We start from the raw sequence: 16,797 nt of genomic DNA, 5'->3' as shown, positions 1-16,797 counted from the left end.
TAAGGACTATTTTTATTTTTGGACTTTCTTTGTATCCCTAGGGTTTGGCACAGTAATTTACAGGGAATATGCTTTACATATATGCTAATTTTTTCTGAGAAAATGGGTTGAGCTTGGCACAAAGTAATAATTTTAATAAATGCTTGTTGACTGACAGACTGTTTTGATACTCACATCCATGAGACCATCCATAGGAGTATTAAGGATTTTTGGTCAAATTAAAGAATTCTCTTTCAAAGAATTTCAGATTTTTCCATACTACATCAAAATAATGATTGGTCCAATCTGTTCTGAAAAGGATCTTAGTGGCTTCTAAGGAAAAGACTTCATGGAATATATAACTAGCTTGTTCTGACCATTAGGCATGATCATTTCACACCCTCAAGCATGAGATTCGATTACCCATATCTTAGCATGCATGACTTAAAATGATATTAGTGGCCATTAAATCATCAAATCCCATTTAAATTCTAGTCAAAACATTTAACTCAAAGACCTCTTGAACCAGAGAATTCCATGAATTCAACAATCCACCCAACCCAAACATTTTCTCAGAAAAATTAGCATATAAGTAAAGAGTATTTCCTGTAAATTAATTTAAATAATGAATGATACATGGAAAAATGAACATATCAAGCAGGTAGAGATATCAAGTGACATCTATAGACCCAAAAGATGGATTTTGACATCTGTGGGTATCCATATGTGGATTTTGATATCTAGAAATGAAAATTCAAAGCATGCGCCCCAAAACCCAATTTCTTTACCTCATAGAAACCCCGCACTAAGCTCTCTGTTTGTTGTACAACACCCCTCTCAATTCTCCATTTCACCATTCTTTCGATATATTCCTTCTTGTTCTTCTCTGTGACTGGGATATTGGCACCCCCTGGCTTTAATTCTCGTTCGGTGATCTTGAAGCAAATAGATATACATTTTTTAAAAATGGAGTCAAAGTATTAGTCTAGTCAAAAAAGAGAGCATTACCTATAACATGAAAACCCTTTACCACATTTATCCCTGTAGTTTAAGAATTATGTCTTCCACTCTAAACAATCACCCTAGTACAATTATCAATAATATAGAAATAGGTCTTGATCAATGATAAATGTAAAACCTAATGGAATTGCACATTGGCTATGGGAGGTGGAAAGGGGTAGGGGAGGGAAAGAACATGAATCATGTAACCATGGAAAAAACATTCCTAATTAATTAATTAGTTAATTAATTAAACATTTCAATAAAAAAGAATTATGTCTTCCATATATCCTCTCCAAGAACTTTCAGCCAATGTCATGCATACAATGAGCTCCTAGTAATCCTCATATGACTGATTATCTGCTATCACCGAGTCTTATAGTACCACTATTTATTTCTACTTCTCCTTATGCCATGTATCCATTAACAGATTCTTTTAAATTGGGCTGAATTTCTTTGAGGCTCTGGCTGTTTGCCATTTGAATGGCTGATTAGGAATTGTCATAAATCTCACTATTTCCTTAGCATTTATTATGTATTGGTGGTATCTATTATTTAAATGAAAATTTCACTTTGAGAGTATAGGACTTACATGCAGATGACTACTAAGGTTTAAAAGATAGTAAGTATAAACTCTGAAAAAGTAAGACAAAGCTAAAAGCAAATTATCTTAACGAAGGGAATAACTGACACTCTTACACGAATGCTCTGAGAATAATATAAACCAACATTACTGATTTAATTTTGCATATCGATATCAAAACATCGATTCTCTTCATTTTACAAGTACATCTCATTTAGAGCTGGGTAAGAATGTCATACAAATGTCCGAGGGCTCCATGATAATGAGGGCTTTTAAAATGTATTAGAAACACAAGGAGTATCTCACAGTGGATACTGTACTTTTGAAAACAAAGAATAAGAATGATTACACAACAACTTATGTAATGCGCTGTCACTCAGCTCCTCTCCCTCTGTGATGGCATTGTGTTCACCAGAGACCAGCCTTTGCAACCAGAACACACCTTGGCAGAGGAAAGGGACATACTTGCCCGATTTAGGTATTGCCAAACTAAACCAAGAATAGTCGTGTCTGATTTTTGTCCACTGACAGAGCTGATCACCTAGCAATAGATTCTAACAAAGCAAATAAAGAATCTGGCCACAATGCATTAGCATGCATGGCATACCTGTCCAAAAACTTCTTCATTTACAGTAAAGGTGAGGTCTAGGATGTCATGGATGTCATTATCTTTCATCCACTGTAGGCTCTGGTGGAACTCTTCATCAAGGTATTCTAGATCACTCAAATCACACAGACTAAGGAATCAGAGAGAAAGATAAAGATTTTTAAAGTGTCATTAGCAAATACTGGCAGACACGAGGGAAAAGATGAACTAAGCAACGATGGCTCTTAGACTTCTGTTATTTAGAGGCTAAAGCTGAGATAATGGGGAAAAAATGGAAAAACTATAAAAATGCTATAAAAACTCTTCTATATAGACAAGACCATAGAGATCATCCATTTCAATGCCTGCATGTTATAGATGAAGAGACTGAGGTCTAGGATGGTTCAGCGAAGTGCTCTGCCTCACAGATGTTGTTGTTCAATTGTGTCCAAATCTTTGTGACCCAATTTGGAGTTTTCTTGGAAGAGACACTGGAGGAGTTTGCCATTTCGTGCTCCAGCTCATTTTACAGAGGAAGAAACTGAAGTAAATGGGGTTAAGTGATTTACCCAGGGTCACACAGCTAGTAACTCTCTGAGGTCAAATTTAAATTTATGTCCTCTGGACTCCAGATGCAGTGCTTTATCCACTCTACCGCCTACCTTCTTTGTCCCAGAGATACTTAAAAGTGAATCTCAACCAAAATCCTGGTTCCCTAATGTCTAGGCCAGTGTTGTTGCCATTAGGTCACACAGCCTGAAAATACAGATCTCTCAGCTTATAGAGGGATTAAGAGCTGGACCAAGTCTATCTAAAGGGCAATGAGTTTGGAATATGGAAAGTGAATCGTAGTAATAAAACAATTAGGGCAGATAAATAGCTAGAATAAAAACCAAGTAATCAAATAACATTTATTAAGTGCCCACAATGTGCTAGCCCCTGGGAATTAAAAAAAAAGACAAAAAATAAAAGTCTCTATTTTCGAGCAGTTTATATCTTATGGGACAAGGGGTGATGGGCAACATGCATGATTTTGGGAAAAGAAGAGGTATTTGTTATTGGCAAAATCAGGAAAGGCCTTATACGGGAGGTGAAGCCTGAGCCAAGCTCTGAAGGAGACTAAGTGGTAGGAGTAAGGAATGAGTGGTCTTCAAACACTGAGACGGAAGATGGAGGGCTTGGCTAGCCTGAAGGATGTTTGAGAGGAATAATAAATAAGCAATGCTTCATATTGCTTCTGGAAATGCCAGCCCATCTTTCATGATAAAAAGTCAGAAGGAGAGAAGAAAATACTATGTCTTGATTATCCTTCAAAACTATATTTTTCTTTTGGGTAATAGAGCATTTTTCCAGGGTGTCCCCCCTTTCTTTGTTCTTTGGAAAACCTTGGAGTGTCAGAGACTCACTTTGAAGAAGACAGAGAGGAAACTGGTTGGCATAGAGATAGAATTGATGGTCATGGGTGGAAAGGAATATGGGTAGCTGTATTTCTGTGAGGATCTCCTTACTTTGTTTTTTCTTGCCCCAGAGATAGAATAAAATCCTGCCTACTTGTGCTTGGCCTTGCAATGTACTGCTTATTATAGGACGGAACCAGCTGTTTGCTCCACTGAAAGATTGCTAGCTGCAGTCTTTCTTTTTTATAATAGTACTGAAAATTCCCATGGAAGTTTTATTTGCACCTCCCTCCATAAATCTAAATTTTCCTTTTCACAAAGGGATAGCTTTGAGCAAGCAGGGCATCCCAACAACATACAAAGGGCCATGGATGATGAGAAATGAGCCAAGAGTAATTTAAAGTTTGCATCAGTGTGAATATAAAATCCATCTCAAAGGGAAGAGGACTCTGTGAGTCATAAAGGCTAACCCACAACTATTCTATTAATAATCTGAATTAATGCCATAAGCATTCCAAAGCTGCATTTGAAGTACAATTGTTTTGAAGAAACACATGTTACCAAGTATGAGAAAGATAAAATGGTTCAGAAGATAGAAAAACTAATATTTTGTAGGCAATCCAGAAATAAAAGGGGAGAAAAAGAGAATATGGACGAACAAATAAACAAAGCTTCAAAACTTATTTAGTTTCAGAAAATTTGTACAGCTATAAAAACAACAGTACAATGAAGATAGATAGCAGATAGAGAAACACTGACTTTGACAATGGGAATTTTCCATTTCAAATAAAGGCAAATACTGTACTTTTTCCATGCTGATTAAAAGAATAATAAAAACACTTTTACTCACATTCTGAGAAGGGCCTTATAAAATGGTCGTGTGAAGAAGGCATCTAACAAATACTGGTGTATCAATGCAAGGCCAAGGATTCGACCACTAAACCTGAACCTGAACAAAAAAAAGTGGGAAACAGTTCACATGACCAGGGTTAGTTTATTATCAAATAAATGGCTCTACATGGCCACAAGGCATACATGTCCTATGGTGTCTGGGTAGCTAGATAGTGCAGTGGACAGAGTGCTGGACCTGGTGTCAGGAAGCCCTGAGTTCATTATGTGGCCTCGGACACTTACTAAGAGTGACCCTGGTCACTCACCTCTCTTTGCCTCAGTTTCCTCATCTGTAAAGTGAGGATAATAATAGCACCTACCTCCCAGGGCTGTTGTGAAGATCAAAATGAAATACTGACTGTAAAGTGCTTAGCACATTTTCTGGCTCAAAACGAGTGCTATATAAATGTTGTCTGTTTTAAACAGCCCCAAATTTTGTAGTGTAAATTATATTGTACTTTTGGATACAACTAAATAGTTTACCTTTCAGAACTCCCCCCTTTTTTTTCTCTCTCCCTCCTCTTCCTCTGACTGGGATGGTTATCCTCCCAACCTGCAGGGCAATGAAAATCTCTGGCTGTGGAAGTTTTTGGGATTTCCCACAGACAATGTACCATTTTCTAAACATCTTAAGGCACAATTTATTCTGATTCATTTTGGAAACTTTCTTGAATATAACTGATATTACTCACCTACTTGGCTGAAATGTATCCCCCTACATTTCTCTATTTCAAGAGTCATGATGCTTCTAAAGCTGAATTCAGTGGCTTCCCTAAGCCAATCTCTTGAGCAGCAGCTGATGTGAGCCATGCTGAGAACTATAGTTTGTCTGGGAATTATAGTTTTTGTTTCTTCCACCAAAGTTAGATTCTCCCACCAAATAAATATCTGTTATATACCACTGACTGCATTTCAAATGGTGACTACAATGGAGTTGGGATGATAACGGGGCATGTTAATCTCTAAACCAAAATTGGATTTGTCCTCAAGATATTGGCAAAAATTGGAGAACATGAACAACTTCTCAGTATATGAATGAAATATTTACTCACTTGCACCCAATAATAAAACAAATTGTTGTTGTTCAGTCCTGTCTGACTCTTCTTGACCCAATGAATTGCATTTTCTTGGCAAAGATATTGAAATGGTTTGCCATTTCCTTCTCCAGTAGACTAAGGCAAACAGAGGTTAAATAGCTTGCCCACGATTACACAGTTAGTAAATGTCTGAGGTTGAATTTGAACTCAGGACTTCCTGCCTCCAGGCCCAGTGCTATATCCACTGAGCAAACTATCTGCTACATAAAACAAATAGGCACCCTTAAAAATAGGTGCTTTGAAAATTTTAATGTCTATGTGAATAGATTTGGGAAAAAATGTTTTAATGCGATTTAAGTAGAGCTTCATTTGAAATTCTCATAAAAATATATTAGTTTCTCTTAAAGATCTTAATAAAAATCAGTAGGTAGTCTCTTCTCAATTTATAAATCCTGGATTTACAAATAAACAATCATATGACTAATCATTCCATTGACATTCTTTTCCGTTATGTAAAAAAAAAATTTAATCCCTTACCTTCTGTCTCAGAATCAATACTATATATTGGTTACAAGGCAGAAGAGTGGTAAGGGATAAGCAATAAGGGTTAAGTGACTTGTCCAGGGTCATACAACTAGGAAGCATCTGAGAGCAGATTTGAACCTAGAACCTCCCATCTCTAGACATGGTTCTCAATCCACTGAGCTCCCCAGACGCCCCCTCTTTTCCATTGTTAATGACTTTTTTTTTTACTGGTGCCCCTCTTGCCAATCTTGGACCATCTCTTCTATGTCTAGAATCTTCTCTCCCCTGGTCGCTTACTTAGCCAGATGAAGAGTTGCTAATGTCTCTGCTTTATTGCTACTTTGCCTGGCCATTAATTTGTAAGATCCCTGAGGGAAGGTACTGTCTTTTGCCTATTTTTAATCTCAGGAGCATAACAACATAGTGCCTGACATATAGCAGGCACTTAATAAATGCTTATTGATTATTGACAGCCACAGCTCTAGATGCTAGACCACCTCTATCCCCCAGCTGTCAGACACTTCCTCAAATGCTGCCCTGGAGATTCCATCTGGGGCTAATCTTCCTAAAGTACTCCCTGTCCTTAAGGGTGAGGAAGTACAGAAAAACTAAGTGGCAGCAGTTGTACTTTTTTTTATAAGACCTGTGATTTCATCAGTATAGTGAACTTGCAGTGAAAAATTTCCTCTGCCAATGCAAACTGGCCCCTACTTTGCAACATATAGTCTTAGAGAATTACCAGGAAGAACAGAGATAATAGATAACTTATCTAGGGTCACAGAGTCAATAAATGTCAGAAATGGAACTCTTCCATTAGAACAAAAGGGGAAAAATCTATTGGGAGAGCTGGGAAATGGAAGCTGGTAAGATATAAAACTTTGGAAATAGACAAAATAAAAAAAAAAGACAAACAATCAAGGTAATTCATGGCATATTAAAAGGAAAACCTTAAAAAAAACCCTCTTCTTGATTCCCAGGCTAATCCCATCCACCAAACCATGCTGCTTCCAATTTTTGTACTATGCCAACTAGGTAATAAATGAGTTTTGGTGGGCTAGCCTGGGAAGCTTGCCACATTTGTAACATGGCAACATGTAACAAGAGACAATATGTTTGATCTGCGTCCTATCAAATCAACTGATGAAAAAAGTAATTATTCAACATGTTGGAGACTATATATTCAAAATCAGTCATAAAATATTCAAGAGATTTCTAAGCAAAATTATGGTCAAGAATTAAAGTGGTTATCTGTACTTGAACAAAATCAGAATATGTGCAGAAACTAGTCCTAGAAAGAAAACATTAAAGGAAAGTACAATTTTAAAAAACCCACCACCTTACCATTCATGGTGATTGTCTACAAAAGCAGACATGGGACTTATTTGTACTGTGTATGTATCATTAGCTGAATATTCAAATAAGCCATAATATGGATTAAAGAGTTCTCTGGATACCAGGAAGAAAAACTCTCTAGAAGGTCCACTGTAATCCAGCCTATAAAAACAAACAAATGATTAGTGTGTTTCCCCCAATGCTATATGTAGTAAGAGTATTTTATAGAGTTCATCATCACCAAGACACATTTATCCATGAAGGGACACAAAGCAAGTCAAGGTACTCTCTCAAGATCTACAAAAGACACACTAAACAGTTGCCCTTCTAGTTCTTAAATACTGAACTTGAAAACAATGGTGCAGATAGATATAAAAGATATGGAAAACAGAAAGAAGTGTTAAATACACAAGAGAAACAGCACATTTATAATTTCATTAATATTATGTACAGAAGCTCTTTGATAGTAAAATATATTCATCAAGAAGATGTCAAAGAAAAAACTGTTGAAGTCAGAATGCAAATGAAAGCATGTAATTTTTCACTTATTTGGATTTTTGTTTTGGAGTTTTGGTTTTAAATGATTATTCACTTATAAAAATGAATAACATGGAATATGTTAAAATAAAAAATAACCATAGATAGAATAAAAAAATAAAGATGGTATCATTAGAAAATGGCCCTGGCCAGGTGGGGAATGAGCACTAAAGACAATAGATAGCTTTCATGCTATCCTGGTGTCTCCAAGAAATTAAGAGAATTAGAAAAGGATTTCCAAGCATATGGGGAAGGACCTCCTGTGATGGACATTTCTCAGGAAGAGATGGTGTGGCAGAATTGTGATCTACATGTGCAGAGGGAGCATGCCAATAAAGTCTTGGATCTGTTGGAGTATGTGAAAAATTAAAGTTAATAAAGTATATGATAAGGAGTAGTGAGTAATGGGCAAAGAAATGAGGTCATGGAAGTTGTTTGTTTAGAAAAGGTGGTGGTAAGGAGGATTTCCAGCTGCTCTTCAATTATTCTAGAAGGGCATCCTGGGACACTTGGATTTCTAGGACCAGAGATTTAGAGCTGGAAGGGACATCAGAGATGATCTAGTCCAAACTGCTTATTTTAATAGATGAGAAAATTCTGTTTCAGGTAGGGAATGACTTGCCAAAGGGAATATAGATAGAAAGAGTGGCAGAATCAAAATTTAGCCTGAAGTCTGGCAACTTCAACTCCAGTGTGGTTTCTACTACCCTATGCTACATTTCAGAAACTTCCCACCCACTATAGAATAAAGCACTTCTTTCACCATGTACTGCCTCCTTGACTGGAGGATGAGAAAGGACTTGATAAATGGCCAAATGGGAATTTCAGAGATGAAGGAAACCCTGAGAAGATGATCAAAGCAGAACCGGAATGTTTGGATTCAAGTGATTAAGGTTTAAAGCAAATTAGAGGAGACAAGGCTGAAGATAGCCTGGGGAATAGAAAGAGACAAGGAAGATGAGGAAGTCCTAGGTTGCCCAATATGTGTTTTTGAAGTAGAGGATGAGATCTTGAACTTGATCCATAACATTGTAATAGAACATCTACAGATGAAGAAGGCAGCATCAAAGTGAAGTTTAAGAGAAGATACTGGGAGGCTTGGGGTCACATTGATGAGATCAAAGGGGTACACTGAAGTAATCATAATGGTCTGAGTGAAATAACCAGTCTTCTATGGCTGAATTTCTAGGATTGGAGGGAAAGAAATGAAAATTCAGATACATAAACATCAGCTAAGAAGTCAGATATGGCACCACTTAAAAAGTAGACAGAAGCCTCATTTAGAAATTCACTTTGGCAAAACTAGGGAGGGGGAAGACCCATGGTAGGAAGATGAGTGGAAGACAAATAGAATTCACTTCATTTATTTTATTTATTATATGCCTTCATCTCTTGGTTTGGATTATTTCAAGAAAAAAAATTTAAAAGCATGCAAAAAAATCATCAAATAAAGAGAACCCACAGAGGACTCATCTACGAGGGATCAGTACAGAATGAAATGTGGCCAGGAGTCTACTTTGAAATCCCCAACCTAAAATTATTTGCACATATCCATTTGAATAATATAAATAGCATGTAATGTACTTTCTCGATTAAGTCTTGATGTGTGATGTTGCTTTGGAAACTACACATAAAGGTGAGTTCAACAGATAGAATCTTGAGACATCATATACAAGACATAGAGAGCTGAACACGAAGCAAATGCATAAAAACCACAAATATTCATACAGCATTGTCTTTGCACATTGGGAGGATAACATGTAAAGCGAAGCCATTTATTTCCTGCTTAAAATTTAGCTGTCACATTAATTCCAAAAAATGACTAGCTCATTGCTCTTTGCTCCACGGAAATTTGTGTTGCTTTCTGAAGAAAAAAGCAAGAGTATCATTTGCATTTTTATTAGGAGTCTTACAGAGTATCCCATAGAGTAAGTAGGTAGGTGCTTAAAAAATGTTGGCTGAACAAAGCAATGAATGAGTGAGTGGGACTGCAATTTTCCTTGAGGAGCTATATGAGCCCAGCAGTATGAGGTGTTTATGCTACTCATTACTGCCCCAAGAAGAGAAAGCAAATAATAAATATCTTGCAGAAATCTTCTAACTGGAATAGGCTTTAAAAGTCTAGTGCTTTGTAGCACTCAGAGAAACTCTTTAAAATGCTGAAAACACTGTCATTCTTAGGCAGAGACGGGCCTGTCTCTTCTGCCTCTTTACTGTGGTCAGAGTGCAATGTGGCTGAGCATAAGATGCGGCAAAATAAAAAGGAACAGATTTTTCCCAGAGAGAACCAACCTAACCATCAACAGTTCAACCGAGATGAACCACCCTTCTTCATGGAGCAGGTTTTCATCTACCCATCCTTTAATTCCGGAATTACAGTTACAGATTTGTACTAAGGTCAACAGTTTATAAACACGTGGTGCTTAATTGTGTTTTACATCCTAAATCTTGACAGAACTTACGAGCAGTTGGAAGAACAATCTATTTAACTGAACAAAACATGTCAGAGCAGCTATTTCTAGCATTCTCAACAGTATCTTTTATACAAAGAGTTAATATGACTCATATCAGATGGATCATTTGTTGCATTCCTGTTCTGCCAGTCGGGTTGGTTCCACAGCTAAAACCTTGGCACAGAAATTCAGAAGCTCGTTATGGCAGGCATGTAGCCACACAACAGCTGCAACGAGGAGCATTTCAGTATCCAAATGCAGATGTCCTATGGTAGCAGTGTGGTTTAAGTTCTGGGAAGCGTTATGCAGGCATTTGCCTCACATCACTGTAGTACTATGCTGTTTGACATACCACACAGACTGTGAGGGCTCCGGTATGAGCTGAGGCTTTTTTTCCCCCCCAACTAAGAATCACTGAAAATGGAACATCCATGTGCTAAATGCAAAGGAAATGACGTTAACAAAAATTTGAGTCATTTCCTGGATGACAGTTTAAGATAGAAAGATAGTTCTTTAGCAGACCTGTGTGTGAGTTTGGAGACACATTGCAGTCAGTTTGTCTCCTTTTAAAAGCAAGATGTTAATTACTGAATCATTTAAGAAAGAAAGCCTAGCAGGCTCCTGTGCCTTTGGGTTAACAAATAAGGGTTGCTGTTAGATGTTAGCAAGCCAGGGTCAAGACCCAATAGTACCAAACCAGAGCTGAGAAGGCAGAAACATTCATCTTTCCTCAGTGAGGTTTGGATTATTTGAGCATCTGCTGGGTAGAAACCTTTAGCCAATATAAATATTGGAGAAAATAGTAAGTCAGCCTATCATTTCTTGGTTCAAAAGCAATAGTGCTAAAGGGGATTAGAGTGGGATTTCATAGATTTTTCTTAGGAGAGATAGTGTGGGACAATGGAACAAGGACCAGTCCCTGGGTCAGATGAAACAGGTTTGCCTCTTGCCTCTGATACTGTCTCTTTGTGACCTCTCAGAGCCTTGGTTCCTTCACGTGGAAAAATGGGGATAATAATACCAGCACTGCCTAATTTCTTTGGAAAGCTGTGATCCTAGATTCATTCTTAAGATCACAGCCTCAGAACAGTAAGGAGTGTTGGAGCCAAACATTAATGAAGCATTTACTGCATGCTATGCACTGTGCTAAGTACTGGACCCTCCTAGTTTGCCCTCTTCCTTTATAGATGAGGAAACTGAGAGACGTCCTGAGGATTAAATGGTATAATTTATGTGAAGCGCCTCACAAACGTGAGTGTGATATAAACATCAGCTATCATTAATAGCTGATCAGATAGCTGATAGATGTATGACTGCAAGAGGTTATTGTGTCCACCTCCTGAGGACACTGAGGTCCACGCTGAGAGGTGACTTGCCTACAGTGATACAGGTAGTAAGTATCCGAGGCAGAATTCAAACCCAAGCTTGAAGAAGACCTAGAAATTGAGGAAAACCCCCAAGTCTAGTTTTCTACATTTGGCCATACTGCCTACTTCTATTATTATGAATAATAACACTTATAAGAAATGATTAATATGGAATGTTCAGCATGGTATGATAATAGTATTTTATGGTTTACACTGCACCTTGCAAATATTAACTTATGTTATCCTCATACTAACCATAAGGGATAGACGCTATTATTCTTTTTAATTTAAAAAAAATTTTTTTTAAACCCTTACCTTCTGTCTTGGAGCCAATACTGTGCATTGGCTCCAAGGCAGAAGAGTGGTAAGAGCTAGACAATGGGGGTCAAGTGACTTGCCCAGGATCACACAGCTAGGAAGTGTCTGAGGCCAGATTTGAACCTAGGACCTCCCATCTCTAGGCCTGACTCTCAATCCACTAAGCCACCCAGCTGCCCCCGGATAGATGCTATTATTACAGATGAAGAAACTGAGGCAGACAGGGTTAGTTAAATGACTTTCACACCAGGGTCCCACAGCTAGTAAGTGTCTGGGATTAGATAAGGTCTTCCTGACTCTTATACTTTAACCCTTTACCACACATGTGACTGTTGTCAAGTCTCTTAACCTTTACAAATCTCACCTTTCACATCTTTAAAGTGGGGCCAATCACACTTAACACTAATGTTTCCCACGGTTGTCTGGCAACAGTATTTTATAAACTATCCACTGCCATATACGTGTGAGCTAATAGCATCCATAAATACTAAAAACACTGATTCTGGATTATCAGAGACAGTCTGGGCTTACCATGAAGGATTACACTTCATTTTGTAAGTGTTAGAAAGAAATTCCAGTTTCTCTTCCTCTTGAGATGCACTCTTTGACCCATCTTGTGGGGAGGAGCACAGAATGAAATGTGGCCAGGACTCCGACTGCTCTGAAAGCCCCTAACTAAAATAACTAAAATTATTTGCACACATCCTCTCCCGGTTCGAAACATGGCTTTGCAAGCTGAGTGACTGACATCATCTGATTATATATGAGTAATAATGAATTCATTCTTCATCTTAAAGAAAGGCACCTTTTTACAGGGTTGGTCATAACAGGGAAAAGAGGGAGGTGAAAAGAGATGCTCCTTTTCCAGACTTTCACACCTTTGTTGCTTCAGGGTTTTCAGAAGGTAAGGGCTCATCCAGCGTGTAGTAGTAGAAGACCACAAGCTACCTTCTCTGCCTTTCCACACAAACACATCCTTGACTCTCTTAGGTATAATTTGCAAACTTTACTTCCAAAGAAAATAATAAATTGGAAGAACATGCGGCATTTCACTGTTTGTGAGCACAAAGCAGCCGCTGATATGCTTGTGGGAGCCTGAGAGAAGGCCAGCATAATACACATTTTCCCATCATGTTCTGTCAAGATGATTTAGTTCTGAGCCACTGCATAATACCAGTTCCCCTTTGCTCCCTGGCAAAGACGGCCAACCATGTTGAGTTGAATGGGAATTTTAGTGGCATGAAAAAAAAAAAACTTCCAACTATGATCAAGTCAGATTTCTACTTTCTCTTCTCTGAGAAACCAGGCAACAGGGTTAAAAAATAAGCTAATTAGGTCATCATGTATGATAGAACTAGAAATGGCTTTAGAGATCATCCATTCCCTCCCTTTCATTTTACAGATGAGGAAACAGAGAGATGACTTACCCACGACCACAGAAGTAGTCTCTGAAGTAGGACATGAATTCAGGTCTTCCTGACAATAAATTCAGCCCCCAAGATTATTCAAGAGGTAAGTAACAGAATTTGGACTAAAGCCTAGAACTTAACTGCCAATCTAGTGGATCTCTTACTAAAGAGCATGAAAGGAGCCTTAGTGATGGTACTTAAAATCTAAACATTCTTGCCAATTCAGGAGGCATTTCTGTGATTTCATTTAAACATGAACATCTGTAATGCTCTGGGAATTTGCATTATCTCAACTGAAAAACCTATTGGAGCTATTCTGCAAAGGGCAGATTATACATTTTCCAGTCATTTATCTTGCCTCAATCCTCCTTTGATTTCCATATCATGAGAATGAACTACAATTCATTATCCTGATACCAAAGACCAGCTTAAAGGACAGTTTGCTCATTCTTGGAAGACTTTCTGATTCATACCTAAGCTGGCTAAGAAACATTATTTCATCTTTTCTTTCTGTACTTGACGGCCTCGTATCCTACAAAATTACAGATCCTATAAGATGACAGGTTCATAGGAGCATAGCTTTAAAGCTGAGACAAAATGGGGATGATAAAAGTTCTTACCTGCCCAGGTTGTATTTGAAAAATATACTTTGCAAATCTTGAAATGCTATATAGGAGCTGTGTAGTCATTGTTGTCTTAGGTCATCATGTCCATGCCCCTTCTTTTAGAGATGAAGAGACTAAGGCACAGAGAGTTTAAATAACTTCCCCAGGGTAAAACAGCTTGTGTCTAAGGTAGGATTTGAACTCAGGTTTTCCTGACTCCATGTTCAGTTTTCTTTCTTGGGCATATCATTTATGTGACCCATAATTCAAACATTTTAGTTCAGCAGGGCCAGTGATGTCAATAAAAACCCAGAAGGAATGTTTCCAACAGATAATTGAGTACTCATTTGAACTAAAATCTAATACTATTAAAATAAATCTGGAGTGAGAGGAGATGGAGAAAGGCAAGGAAAAAAAAGAAAAAAATGTGACCATCTTATTGACCAATAAGCTTATAATTGTGGAGCTTCCAGGAAGCGGGGACTACTTTAAATTTGCACGTTCTTTTTATAATTCCAGAGTCACCACTCCTATTTCCTAAGGCAGTGATGGACAAACTTTTTAAAGAGGGGGCCAAAGGAAAGGAAATGCTCATCTGTCAGTCTATTTCTAAGGCAACTCTTTCAAAGTTTCATTGTATCATATCCTACTCATTGTATTTGTTAGATTAGGAATAATATCGGGAAGCCAGATAGAACATTTCAGGGGGCTGCATCTGGCCTGCTGGCCATAGTTTGCCCATCACTGGCCTAAGGTATTCCCCAAGGTAATGGAAGATATCTTCTTATTCAGTTGTGTCTGACTCTTTATGACCCTGTGAACTATATTGTCCACAGGCTTTTCTTGGTGAAGATAATGGAGTGCTTTGCCATTTTCTTCTCCAGTGGATTAAGACAAATGGAAGTTAAATGACTTGCCCAGGATCACACAGCCAGTAAGTTCTGGATTTGAACTTATGTCTTCCTGACTCCAGGCCCACTGCTCTACACAATGAGCCACCTTGTTGCTAGATATCTTGTACAAAGCCCAAACAGAAGAGTACCTCACTCTCCAAATGCTCCATTCACATATCAAGACATTCCTCAGGCAATTCTTGGTACCTTTAAAAGACAACAGCTCAACCATCTTTATTAAAAAAAAAAAACAAAAGAAAACAAAATAGATGAAAAATGTATATTGTCTGGATCAGCAGGGTCAAACTTATGCAGAAATGAATGTCTGGTTGCAAAACAGTCTTGAGAAACTCCAAACTGACATTATGTTGTTTTGCATTTTTATTTGTTTTTATCAAACATTTCCCAATTACATTCTAATTTGATTTAGGTTGCTGACAAAACTGGAGGAGTCTTGTCACTTTGTGTTGGACATCTCAAGTCTAGATGATATCAAGTGGCCGATCTATGAAGTCCACTGAGCTTGTCTATCAGCACATTCACATGCTGGATGTGTACATGTTTATTTATACATGCATATAGCATAGACTGGACATTGCAGACAGACAGAGTGCTGAGTACAAAGCTATAGGACGATAAGTTTAGGCTGTAATGTGCATTTGAGAAAATTCGTACTGTTTTGAATGATTGGTTCCAAGCAGCTTGTTGCCACAAAAACCTCTCATGCTAACACCAGTATTTTCTTGGTGATGATATATGGTACAAGATGTAAACTGTCAAAAGAATCAGCCTTGATGGTATACTTAGGTCCCTTTGGCACAAAGAAAATTTCTAGAAAGTCTTGGATGGATGAGAATTATAGAGGACAAGAAGGTACTGAGGAATCATTTTTGTTCTGCACCAGTAGAGAGAATAGCAAAAGACAACCACAGTTTGGCGGGATTTAATATCAATTTTAAGCTTAAAACTGCATTAAGACTTTTGGGATACACCGAACAAAAACTGGACATGAAAAAAATTTTTCCTGATTCCATTACAAAATTCTGTTAAATTTTTATCAGAAACTAGATCTGCAGGAATTTCAAGCTTTTTATCATTGCAGATACATATGGAATGTGGAATAAAATGATGCACATATTTAAGGTTTTCAAAGCATTAAAAGGGAACATTTCTAAAGGGCACAGCACAAGTGATAGCAAATGGTAAATACTTCTGGTTTGCCTTTCTTACTTCAGCAGAAATCAACTTGTATTGCTAATGTAAACCAAAATGAGACTAATGATCTCTTATTTGTTATTTAATACATTAGGGAAAAGTACAAATAAATTATTAATTTTAAGTTGTTCCTATTTTCCCTCCCAGGAATAGCCGTAGCAACCTGTTGCTTCAACTTTTTATTTGTTCCTCAATTCTACTTCTCTTTAAGACCATGATTAAGTATGTAGCTAAGAAAGAGACTCCAGCATAATACTAGAGTGATGTCAACAGGATCTCCTTCCACTTGCAGCTGTTTCAGGGTGAGGTCATAAAATCAGCTGGTCTTGTTCATATAAGTTTGTACTGCTGGTGGATAGGCCAAAGCAAGTCCTGGGAACAGCACACTGTGGCTGGGAGAATTAAAGCTTCTATAAACTCTCCTGCTCCTCTTGCTCCCTGTGGGTCAACCAAAACTGTATTCCTAGAAAAACAGAATGACTGGGAACTGGGAAAGGAGAGATCAACGATGTTTATTCAAAGAAAGGGTGCCAAACCCGCTCACTCTGGCATTGCTGGTGGAGATGAAGGCTGTGCGTTCAGTTTACAGGAAAGCTGCTCTGGGGTAATCAAACATTACAATAATGTGTTCTCTTCCAGGCTGGGGGCACAGTGGAACATAGGATCCTAGA

The 16,797-nt window shown here is 37.9% G+C and overlaps 1 protein-coding gene across 1 annotated transcript in view; it reads right to left on the bottom strand.

Annotated features, from left to right (window-relative positions):
* Positions 1–16,797, bottom strand: part of HECW2 (HECT, C2 and WW domain containing E3 ubiquitin protein ligase 2) — a 289,847-nt gene that overhangs the window by 17,717 nt on the left and 255,333 nt on the right. Inside the window, exons 21-24 of the mRNA XM_044669680.1 lie at positions 7,339–7,491; positions 4,395–4,493; positions 2,169–2,298; positions 768–914 (exon numbers count right to left, since the gene is read on the bottom strand). Of these exons, the coding sequence (XP_044525615.1) occupies positions 768–914; positions 2,169–2,298; positions 4,395–4,493; positions 7,339–7,491 (529 nt within the window). The remainder of the gene's footprint in view (positions 1–767; positions 915–2,168; positions 2,299–4,394; positions 4,494–7,338; positions 7,492–16,797) is intronic.

This window comes from Gracilinanus agilis, chromosome 3, assembly GCF_016433145.1.
Source record: "Gracilinanus agilis isolate LMUSP501 chromosome 3, AgileGrace, whole genome shotgun sequence".
Taxonomy (NCBI): Eukaryota; Metazoa; Chordata; class Mammalia; order Didelphimorphia; family Didelphidae; genus Gracilinanus; species Gracilinanus agilis.
The sequence above is the reverse complement of the archived record's forward strand: the minus strand, read 5'-3'. Positions and strand labels throughout refer to the sequence as shown.